Source organism: Palaemon carinicauda, chromosome 24 (genome assembly GCF_036898095.1).
Source record: "Palaemon carinicauda isolate YSFRI2023 chromosome 24, ASM3689809v2, whole genome shotgun sequence".
Lineage (NCBI taxonomy): Eukaryota > Metazoa > Arthropoda > Malacostraca > Decapoda > Palaemonidae > Palaemon > Palaemon carinicauda.
The window spans coordinates 107,048,543-107,061,042 of NC_090748.1; the positions used below are offsets into that span (position 1 = coordinate 107,048,543).

The 12,500-nt window shown below is 34.7% G+C and overlaps 2 protein-coding genes across 2 annotated transcripts in view; both read right to left on the bottom strand.

Moving 5' to 3' along the window:
• Positions 1-7,787, bottom strand: part of LOC137618542 (high mobility group nucleosome-binding domain-containing protein 5-like) — a 9,266-nt gene extending 1,479 nt beyond the window's left edge. The window contains exon 1 of the mRNA XM_068348700.1: positions 7,506-7,787. Within this exon, the coding sequence (XP_068204801.1) occupies positions 7,506-7,787 (282 nt within the window). The remainder of the gene's footprint in view (positions 1-7,505) is intronic.
• A 234-nt stretch (positions 7,788-8,021) lies between these two features.
• LOC137618543 (high mobility group nucleosome-binding domain-containing protein 5-like) lies at positions 8,022-8,369 on the bottom strand. The gene has a single exon (XM_068348701.1). The coding sequence runs from the start codon at positions 8,367-8,369 to the stop codon at positions 8,022-8,024; it is 348 nt and encodes a 115-aa protein (XP_068204802.1).
• Between the last annotated feature and the right edge of the window lie 4,131 nt (positions 8,370-12,500).

Below are 12,500 nucleotides of genomic sequence, written 5' to 3' on the forward strand. Positions count from 1 at the left end.
ATTATATAAATTTTTATTAGAATAAGACTTTTTTTTAAATACAATATTCTCAGAGCAATATAAGACATGATTCAGATCGTTAAAATTTGTAAAACATTTATAATATTTAAATATTTAAGAAATTTTATTTAGAATTATACAAATTTTTATTTTAATAACAGACGTTTTAAGATAAAATACAATATTTACAGAACAATATAACACATGGTCCAGACCGTTAATATTTGTAAAAGATTTATAATACTTTTAAAACATTTATTATGATAAAAACCTTGAAGGAGTTTCATTTAAAATTAATATAATTTTTTATATTAATAAGATATTTTAAATAAAATGCAATATTTACAGAGCAATACAACATATGGTTCACATAAAGGGGGAGTGAAAGTCAGGGTTAAAAAAAAATGAATAAAAACGAGATTAAACATATTTAAAGATTGAATATATTTCCGATGAGAAAATAATTACGATAAAGATAAAGAAAATACATTTCACTAAGAAACAAAAAAAATATAAAAAAGATTAATTCGATACAACATATATAAAAACGATAACAAAAATATTCAAATCTCTAATAACTTTCGGATGAGAAAAAAATCATGAAGATTTAGAAAATATGTAATAAATATGTAATAAAAAAAAATATATTAAAAGGATTACTTCGATACAACATGAATAAAAAATATAATAAAAATATTCAAATTTCTAACAACTTTCGGATGAGAAAAAAATCATGATAAAGATTTAGAAAATATATTTCACTAAGAAATAATAAAGAAAAATAGAAAAAGGTTAATTCGATAAAACATGGATAAAAACGATTATAAAAATATTCAAATGGATAACTTTCGGATAAGAAAATAATCATGATAAAGATTTAGAAAATACATTTCAATAAGAAATAATAATAATAAAAAAAGAATTCAAGTAGCTAGCGAAATCTAATATCAGGTTTGCAAAAGCGTAGCTTCAAAGGCACCTTGCCACGTTGGAGGTTCTCTCTCTCTCTCTCCTCTCTCTCTCTCTCTCTCTCTCTCTCTCTCTCTCTCTCTCTCTCTCTCTCTCTCTCTCTCTCTCTCTCTCTCTCTCTTCAATGCCATAACTGGGGCCGCTACTCACTGATAAACAGATACATCATTGCATTTGTTAAAGGGTATAATTTGTATTGTTGATGTAGTATAATGTCCGACGTTCATAAGTAGTTACATACGAACTTAAAGATACACATTTGCATGTGTGTATATACTGTATGTATGTATGTACAGTATATATATATATATATATATATATATATATATATATATATATATAATATATATATATATATATATATATATATATGATATATGATATATGATATATGATATATGATATATGATATATGATATATGATATATGATATATGATATATGATATATGATATATGATATATGATATATGATATATGATATATATATATATATATATATATATATATATATTATATTATATATATATATATATATAATATATATATATATATATATATATATATATCATTATGAAGGAAAGGATCACCATAAGTCCCGGATTAATTTGCATGATACAGTAATTTTCTAGAAATTAGTTTCACATTTTTTCTTATATATACCAATGCTTATAATTACATTCTCTTACTTTAAAATTCTTCAAATGCATGTTACTTTGTTTCGAGCATCCAATACTGTGAAAATTTGACATATCTCAATAAGAATTGTCAAAGTATTTCATAATTATTTTTCAAAGAAACAAATTGATTACTCAATAAAGTGTAAAAACCTTTTAACATAGTTAGCAAGTACACATGCACAAACACACGTAAATCCTTTTATTATATCAGGCCTATATCAAAGGGATAATTTTCAAAGACCCTTTTTAGTGGGGATACCTTAACGCGGTGTAAGAGTTTGTGTATTGTCATGATCAGCAAAGCTGTACTAGTCCTGGCTACCCATACTAGGTTGGTTTGCTGTGAGGGATCAGAGAAGTCTCCAACATTCACCAATTCGCAGTGGCCAGCGTGGTGATGTAAACTGGACAAACCAAAGACAGGATTAAAGATATCTGAGGCCTTTGTCCTGTAGTGGTATAGAAATAGTTGTTTTTGTTATTATTGCTGTTGTTGTTGTAGTTATTGTCGTTGTTGTTGTTGTTGCTGTTGTTGTTGGAGTGAAATTCACCTCCTTCTTCATACTGGCCAATCCCATGACATGAATAAACATATGATTGAGTTGTTTGTCCTACAGTGGACTAGAAATGGATAAATTTGTTGCTGTTTTTGTTGAAGTAAAATGTACCTTCTTCATTAAACTGATCATTCCCATGGCATGAATAAACACATATCTGAGGTCTTTGCCCTGCAGTGGACTAGAAACGGATGCATTTGTTGTTGCTGTTGTCGTTGTTAATATCGTTGTTATTGTTGAAGTGAAAGGCACCTCCTTCATCAAACTGGTCAATCCCATGACATGAATAAAGACATGTCTTAGGCTTTTGCCCTGCTGTGGACTAGAAACGGATGCATTTGATGTTGTTTTTGTTGAAGTGAAAAAAACAATTTAACTGCAGATGCTTATTCACAGACAGTTTGCAATTGCATCTTAAAATCTTATCATCCTGTCTTGCATCTCTTGGTCGACTTCCTTTTAGAGACCAGTAATTGCATTAGCTTATATGCAGTGTTTTCTGGGCGCGTTCGCTACGCATAGAAATAGCTCCGGATTAAGTGGTTGAGGAAAATGTCTCTATAGATTCAATATAATAATCTATTTCGAAGTTCATTCTTTGTTCTTTCTTAATAACCTCTATTACCAAATGTATGTAGAGAAAATATTATAAATTTGATTAATCGGAATTTTTTATCTTGCAGCATCGTTCGTTTGCTTAATATATTAAACATTTGATTTATGTAGAATACGGATTCTGTAGCTTTATTGCACTTTTTTATCATTATTATTACTTGCTAAGCTACAACCATGGTTGGAAAAGCAGGATAATATAAGCCCAAGGGCCCCAACAGGGAAAATAGCCCAGTGAGGAAAGGAAACAAGGAAAAATAAATTCTTTTAAGATCGGTAACAACATTAAAATAAATATTTCCTACACAAACTAGTCTCTCTCTCTCTCTCTCTCTCTCTCTCTCTCTCTCTCTCTCTCTCTCTCTCTCTCTCTCTCGAGGTCACGGACTCAAAGCAAGCAGCTTGTGCTTGTGCTTGTCATCGTTAGGAGAATTACGAGAGAAAAAAAAATAAACGGTAAATGGACGTCTCTAATTGGAAAATAGAATAGTGGTTTTATTATACATTAAAGCAATAATATAACATTAGAATATTCTGGGCTAAAGGTTGCTTGCTAATCAGACTTGCATTTAATCTCTTAGATTTATAAAAGTAACTAAATTTATTTAGATTTCTCAACAAATATCATCTATCTGAGTGCTACTTCAGTCTGAAAGAATAATTCAAATCTTAAGGCAACTTCGAAAGTTCAAACTTGCAGCAAATGTTTTTATGTTGAACAGGCTGACTTGAGTCTTTTTATAGTTTATATATGAAATATCTGTTTTAGTGTTTTTATTTTTTTTTTTTTTTTTGAATATTTTATCTTAATTTTTCATTACTTCTTATATCCTTTATTTATTTCTTGATTTCCTTTCCTCACTGAGCTATTTTTCCCTTTTGGAGCCTTGGGCTTATTAGTATCTTGCTTTTCCAACTTGGGTTGTAGCTTAGCTAGGAATAATAATAATAATAATAATAATAATGATAATAATAATAATGATAAAATGAAAATTTTGCTGTATTAACGTATTTATTTTCATGATATGAAATACAAAATCAATAAAAAAACAATCCGTACGGTAGAAAATCACAGAATCAAACAGAGTACTTCATGAACAAATTTATTAACTAGACCTACAAGTCATGAAATTCAAGGCTGAAGTTACCTCCATAAGTGAATGCAATGTACTGACTGAACTCTGGTGCAGTGTTGCCAGATTATTATTATTATTATTATTATTATTATTATTATTGTTATTATTATTGTTATTATTATTACTTGCTAAGCTACAGCCCTAGTTGGAAAAGCAGGATGCTATAACCCCAGGGGCTCCAGCAGGGAAAATAGCCCTGTGCGGAAAGGAAACAAGGAAAAATAGAATAATTTAAGAAAAGTAACATTAAAATATTTCCTATATACACTATAAAAACTTTAACAAAAGAGGAAGAGAAATTCCATAGAATAGCGTGCCCGAGTGTACCCTCAGGGAAGAGAACTCTAAGGGGATTTATCCCTGGATTTTGGGGATTTTGTATGTCTGATATGGATATTCTGTTCAAATTTCGATGAAAAAGAAACAAAAATGAGTAAACCTTTATATTGTTGCAATCAGTTTACTAGTTAGTTTACTTGTACCTCCTGTATATGAAGTATAGGGAGTAATTTCTATATTAGTAAAGCTTACATGAAAATAAGAAAGTATGTGTGGAAATGGGGATTTTTGGGTTATTTTGTGGATTTTTGGGTTATTTTGGGGATTTTTTATCATGAGTTTTAGGGATTTTTAGACTAACCCATTCGGCAAAACTGCTGTGGTAAATGTGACTACAAATTAAACTATGTTTATTCTCTTAAATCTTTTCTCAAAATTAGTTTAATATATTTACGGTTTTAAGTGCTTATATATATATATATATATATATATATATATATATATATATATATATATATATATATATATATATATGTAATATACATATATATATATATATATATATATATATATATATATATATATATATATATATATATATGTAATATACATATATATATATATATATATATATATATATATATATATATATATATATATATATATATACATATATATATATATATATATATATATATATATATATATATATATATATATATATATATATATATATATATATATATATATGTATCTTTCCACAAAATGTTCGTTAATTTTCTTACAAAATATCCATAACTTTATTGGTTTTTATTACGAATTTATCACATATTTCTTATGAGAGAGAGAGAGAGAGAGAGAGAGAGAGAGAGAGAGAGAGAGAGAGAGAGAGAGAGAGAGAGAGAGAGAGAGAGAGAGAGAGAGAGATTTGCATTCTTAAGTACATATATTTTACAGATTCTAAAACTTTCGCTTCATACCACATGTTACAATCTTTATCTATCTACTTATCTTTCTATCTATCTATCTAGATATTGGCTTGCTTTGCCCAAGATAAACATCTTTTCTCCCTCCAATGAATTTGCAACCAGATAACCGAATAGCTTCCGTGTATAAAGTTCCCCAACAGAAGGAGTTTCAAGTTCTGAAGTTTAATCAACAACGCTTCCATTATGATCACTGCTATTTTTAATATCTTACTTGGCTTAATCTTACTTTGCTTAATCTTACTTTGCTTACTTTGAGGACTGTTTTCCTGGTCCTATCACACGGAAGAAACCTACATACTATAGGACCTACAAGATCTGTGTTTCGTATACATTCTTAGGTATTTAGAGTATCACACACCGTATTAAAAGTCTTATAGATAGCTCATGAATGACAGAGGCTAGGAACAGTGACACTGCCCTAGTACACAGGACAATGCCTTAGAGACTGAGCATATATACATATGATCAGCTCCCAAGGCCTCTCTCCATCTATGTTAGGACCAAGGAGGGACAGGCAATGGCTGCTGATGACTCAGCAGGTTGACCTGTTTTTAGTTATTTAGTATCACACAGAGTATTCCATATTAGTTGTCAAAGGCAAGGCCTATAGTTCTTGGTCAAGTCCATTATATTAGTTGCTGTGGTCTGATTGGTAACGTCTCTGTCTGGTGTTTGCCAGTCGCGGGTTCGATTCCGGCTCAAACCCTCTAGTACCTTTAGTGTCTGCAATCTTACCATCCTTATGAGCTTAGGTTGGAGGGTTTGGGGAAGCATATAGGTCTATCTGCTGAGTCATCATCAGCCATTACATGGCCTTTCCTAGTCCTAGCTTGGATGGAGAGGGGGCTTGGGCGCTGATCATATAATATATGGCCAGACTCCAGGACATTCACCAACTTGGTGAGGCATTGTCAGTGTCCCTTGCCATTCATGAGTGGCCTTTGAACCTTTAAAATAAGAAAACAAAGTCTTCCTGTTCTTCCTGAAAGCCTTCACATCTTCAGTCCTTCGGATGTCTTAGTCCATTCTAATATGGAGAAATCTGGAACTCCTTGGCCATGGCATAAGCTATCATTCCAGGCGAAAACAACCCGCTTATAAAGGATGCAAATTACACGTGATGGGCTCTAGGTTGCAAAGCAAATTAGCCTTCAAACATAAGCCACTGCCTGAAGAACTATGATCACTATATATATTGTCAGAAAAGTAATCTTAATTGACTTGTGACAAACTCTTGACAAACACTATTAGCCTTCAGAAACATGTCAGGCCATTGCTGAAGAACTATGATCACTATATATATTATCAGAAAAGTAATCTTAATTGACTTATGACAAACTTTTGACAAACACTATTAGCCTTCAGAAATATGTCAGGCCATTGCTGAAGAGCTATGATCACTATATATTTTATCAGAAAAGAAATCTTAATTGACTTATGACAAACTTTTGACAAACACTATTAGCTTCAGATACATCTCAGGGCATTGCTGAAGAGCTATGATCACTATATATTTATAAGAAAAGAAATCTTATTATGTCTAGGATTCGGCTAAACACCATTAGATTACCAAAAGACTAAACTTTTGTTTGCCAATTCAAATTAAGTTCATACCGGTTTATTCTGGTTTCATCTGGACGCCGAGCAGCAAATAGGTTTAAGAGACGCCATCTTGAATTTTTTTTTTTTCAGAAATTTCTGGTTTTGGGCAAGAATTCTTTTTTTTAAATTCAAGTTTCTGATCTTATTTACATCTTATATTTCATTCTAGTTTTAAAGGTTGGAATTTGAGAGAGAGAGAGAGAGAGAGAGAGAGAGGGAGAGAGAGAGAGAGAGAGAGAGAGAGAGAGAGAGAGGGGGGGGGGGCGGGTTGGCATAAGCCACGTGTAGAGTATACCTGCCCCGCTTAGAACAGGTCACGTGCAAAACCACGTATAATACCTGACCAGATTTCTTCAGGAACCTTTTAAGCAAAGCAAGACGAACAGGAACTAGTTCCTTAAGATGAATCTGTAAATTACGATAACCAACAAACGCAATTCTCCCTCTTTCCTCTCTCCCTCAGTATCCCCCTCTCTCATCTCCCTCAGTATCCCCCTCTCTCATCTCCCTCAATATCCCCCTCTCTCATCTCTCCCTTAGTGAGCCCCTCTCTTATCTCTCCCTCCATTTCCTCCTCTCTTATCTCTCCCTCAGTGAGCCCCTCTTTCGTCTCACCCTCAATAACCCCCTCTTTCATCTCCCCTTCAATAACCCACTCTCTCATATCTCCCTCAATAACCAACCCCCTCTTTCATCTCACCCTCAATAACCCCCTCTCTCATCTCTCCCTCAATAACCCCCTCTCTCATCTCACCCTCAATAACCCCCTCTCTCATCTCTCCCTCAATAACTCCCTCTCTCATCTCTCCCTCAATAACTCCCTCTCTCATCTCACCCTCAATAACCCCCTCTCTCATATCTCCCTCAATAACTCCCTCTCTCATCTCTCCCTCAATAACTCCCTCTCTCATCTTACCCTCAATAACCCCCTCTCTCATATCTCCCTCAATAACTCCCTCTCTCATCTCACCCTCAATAACCCCCCCTCTCCTTCAATAACCCCCTCTCTCCCTCAATAACCATCTCTCATCTCTCCCTCAATAACCCCCTCTCTCATCTCTCCCTCAATAACTTCCTCTCTCATCTCACCCTTAATAACCCCCTCTTTCATATCTCCCTCAATAACCCCCTCTCTCATATCTCCCTCAATAACCCCCTCTTTCATCTCACCCTCAATAACCCCCTCTCTCATATCTCCCTCAATAACCAACCCCCTCTTTCATCTCACCCTCAATAACCCCCTCTCTCATCTCTCCCTCAATAACCCCCTCTCTCATCTCACCCTCAATAACCCCCTCTCTCATCTCTCCCTCAACAACCCCCTCTCTCATCTCTCCCTCAATAACTCCCTCTCTCATCTCTCCCTCAATAACTCCCTCTCTCATATCTCCCTCAATAACTCCCTCTCTCATCTCACCCTCAATAACCCCCTCTCTCATATCTCCCTCAATAACTCCCTCTCTCATCTCTCCCTCAATAACTCCCTCTCTCATCTTACCCTCAATAACCCCCTCTCTCATATCTCCCTCAATAACTCCCTCTCTCATCTCACCCTCAATAACCCCCCCTCTCCTTCAATAACCCCCTCTCTCCCTCAATAACCATCTCTCATCTCTCCCTCAATAACCCCCTCTCTCATCTCTCCCTCAATAACTTCCTCTCTCATCTCACCCTTAATAACCCCCTCTTTCATATCTCCCTCAATAACCCCCTCTCTCATATCTCCCTCAATAACCCCCTCTTTCATCTCACCCTCAATAACCCCCTCTCTCATATCTCCCTCAATAACCAACTCCCTCTTTCATCTCACCCTCAATAACCCCCTCTCTCATATCTCCCTCAATAACCCCCTCTTTCATCTCACCCTCAATAACCCCCTCTCTCATATCTCCCTCAATAACCATCTCTCATCTCTCCCTCAATAACCCCCTCTCTCATCTCTCCCTCAATAACTTCCTCTCTCATCTCACCCTTAATAACCCCCTCTTTCATATCTCCCTCAATAACCCCCTCTCTCATATCTCCCTCAATAACCCCCTCTTTCATCTCACCCTCAATAACCCCCTCTCTCATATCTCCCTCAATAACCCCTTGTTTCATCTCACCCTCAATAACCCCCTCTCTCATATCTCCCTCAATAACCAACTCCCTCTTTCATCTCACCCTCAATAACCCCCTCTCTCATATCTCCCTCAATAACCCCCTCTTTCATCTCACCCTCAATAACCCCCTCTCTCATATCTCCCTCAATAACCCCCTCTTTCATCTCACCCTCAATAACCCCCTCTCTCATATCTCCCTCAATAACCAACTCTCTCATATCTCCCTCAATAACCCCCTCTTTCATCTCACCCTCAATAACCCCCTCTCTCATATCTCCCTCAATAACCAACCCCCTCTTTCATCTCACCCTCAATAACCCCCTCTCTCATATCTCCCTCAATAACCCCCTCTCTCATATCTCCCTCAATAACCAACCCCCTCTTTCATCTCACCCTCAATAACCCCCTCTCTCATATCTCCCTCAATAACCCCCTCTTTCATCTCACCCTCAATAACCCCCTCTCTCATATCTCCCTCAATAACCAACCCCCTCTTTCATCTCACCCTCAATAACCCCCTCTCTCATATCTCCCTCAATAACCCCCTCTCTCATATCTCCCTCAATAACCCCCTCTTTCATCTCACCCTCAATAACCCCCTCTCTCATATCTCCCTCAATAACCAACCCCCTCTTTCATCTCACCCTCAATAACCCGCTCTCTCATATCTCCCTCAATAACCCCCTCTCTCATCTCACCCTCAATAACCCCCTCTCTCACCTCTCCCTCAATAACTCCCTCTCTCACCTCTCCCTCAATAACTCCCTCTCTCACCTCTCCCTCAGTATCCCCCCCCTCTCTCTCTCTCTCTCTCTCTCTCTCTCTCTCTCTCTCTCTCTCTCTCTCTCTCTCTCTCTCTTTGTATCTCAAAGACTCAAAGATTAATGACTCCAAAATGAGATTTTCTTCTTAAACAATTTCGGTAGGACCCACTCCTTCTGCCAACTCGACACCAACCTTTGGTCACGTGGCTGATGACGTCACCCCTTTCGATGCACACGTGAAGTGCTTGATGTTGGTCAAAACGTGACCTCTTCGAAAGGATAGTTATTTCTTAATGGAGGTCAAGGTCCTATTTGCTGCAGTTTATAAAAGGGTGGTATTACATGTTAGATTTATAGTTTAGTCGTATATTGTATTTTTTTCTTTTGAGCAGTATATCTTTCGATAAACATTAATGCAAGTCTTGTCTTCCTTTCACTTTGATTATATATATATATATATATATATATATATATATATATATATATATATATATATATATATATATATATGTATGTATGTATGTATGTATGTATGTATATGTATATGTATATGTATATGTATATATATATGTATATATATAATGTATATATGTATATGTATATGTATATGTATATATATATATATATATATATATATATATATATATATATATATATATATATATATATATATATATAATGTATATGTATGTTATATATAGATAAATATAGATAGATAGATAGGTGCGTGTGTGTGTGTGTGTGTTTGTATGTGTATATGGGATGTAAATTGTACTTTCAAGATTATTTATGAAATGTATTTGGAATTTAGTTTCGCTCTTGAAAAGTCAACGCAGAAGATGGATTATCCAAGACGAGTTTCTTGATTAGGGAAAAGTAGAATATCCAACCACATCAAGTTGTTTAGATCGGTAAATCTAATGAGAAACCTTGAAGTGGAACCAGACTTTGAGATCTCAAAAACATATAAACTCATCACTTTTGATGTTGATATAAATTGCATCAGAGTATTGAAGAAATGGATCACATATAGGGAACGGGAAAATTTCGATGCTGAGAATTTTATTGAAGCTGGGGTAGCGCAAATGTCTTGTGAGAACATGCAATGTGAACATATGGTAGATAGAGAATGTGTTGGGTGTTATACCAAGAAATGTAATGACAATTTTGGAAAAATGTATGATACCAAGTGTCCTATAAAGAGCAAGCAAATAGTTGTACACGAAAATGTTAGATGGTATAATAGTGAGATATTAAAGGCAAAAAGACACAGACGTAAGATGGAAAGTAGATAGAAAAGAGCCAAATCCTCACAAGCCAGAAATCTATATAATAAGGCCAGAAATGACTATAACATCCTGTTAGAAAAAAATAAAAGAAAATTCTACAACGGCGAAAGTAAAAAACTAATAACATGAGGGAGTTTCACAAAAACCTAGATGATTTGATGGGATTAAAGAAAAAAATATGTTTAGCCTGATAATATCTGTGCAGAGGAATTTGCTATTTTCTTCAATGAAAAAAAATTATAAAATTTATAGAGGTTTCCCCTAAAATCACTTATAAGGACAGTCAGTTATGCCAGTGAAGGAGGGTAAGAAGTTAATAAAATTTAAGGAAATAAATATGTGCGACTTGTTAAAGGTTAAGAGAGAGATGAAGAATAAATATTGTGGAAACGACCCTTTCCCAAACAGTTCAATAAGTGAAGCTCCAAACAAGTGAGTTGTATATAATATTTACCTGAATATAATTAACCTAAGTATATCACAATCCTGTTTTCCTAGCTGTGAAAAAAACTGCGTTGATCAAACAAATATACAAAGGAAAAGGTGATGTAAACGAACTAAATTCATATATGCCCATTTCAAATTTATCCTACATGTCGAAGCTTATTGAAAAAATCATAAGTGAGCAATTATGGGCGCATATTGATGAGTTAGAGGTATTCCCTGAAAATCAATCGGCATACAGAGCTAATTACTCTACAGAAACTACCTTATGCTCAATAATGAATGATATGATAGGTCTTCTTGATGAGGGAAAGTGTGGAATTTTGATTATGTTAGATCTTAGTGCTGCTTTCGATACTGTTGTGCACGAGTACTTACTTGACGACTTAAAGTCCATTGGAGTGACTGAGGAAGCACTGGAATTTTTGCGAAGCTACTTGACGAACAGGAAGACTATTGTAGAAGTTTCTGGAAACCGATCCAGTGAGAAAATTCTTATGAAAGGTGTACCATAGGGTAGTGTTCTGGGCCCTATCTTGTTCAACATATATACTATCGAGCTATCACACATCATGAAAAAACAAAAAGTGGGCTTTAAACTACATGCAGATGATACTCAGTTCTACCTTTCAATTTCAAGAACACAAGATACAAAGAAGAAAATTGATGAGATAATAACTTAAATAAAAACATGGATGCAGAGGAAAAAGCTTAAATTAAATGATGATAAAACAGAATGTATGTTTTTTGGCACAAAGGTGGCTTTGAAGAATTGCCAGTTATTTCAAAGTATACAAATTGGTGATGCTGATGTTAGGATTGTGCCAGTTGTGAAAAATTTAGGTGTACTGATAGATTGTAATTTGTCAATGAGGGATCAAATAGTGAACACAGTGAAAGTGTGTAACTATCACCTGAGAAACATAGCATTTATTAGAAAATATTTAACAGAGGGCAGTACAAAAATGTTAGTGATGAGTCACGTAATATCAAGGCTTGATTATTGCAATTCTCGGTACTACAAATTGCCCAATACACTACTAAGAAAGCTTCAAAATGTGTAAAACCGGGCGGCTAGA

Excerpts from the sequence above, each read along its gene's own strand:
- LOC137618543 (XM_068348701.1), bottom strand. The coding sequence starts at position 8,369 with ATGAGAGAGGGAGTTATTGAGGGAGATATGAGAGAGGGGGTTATTGAG.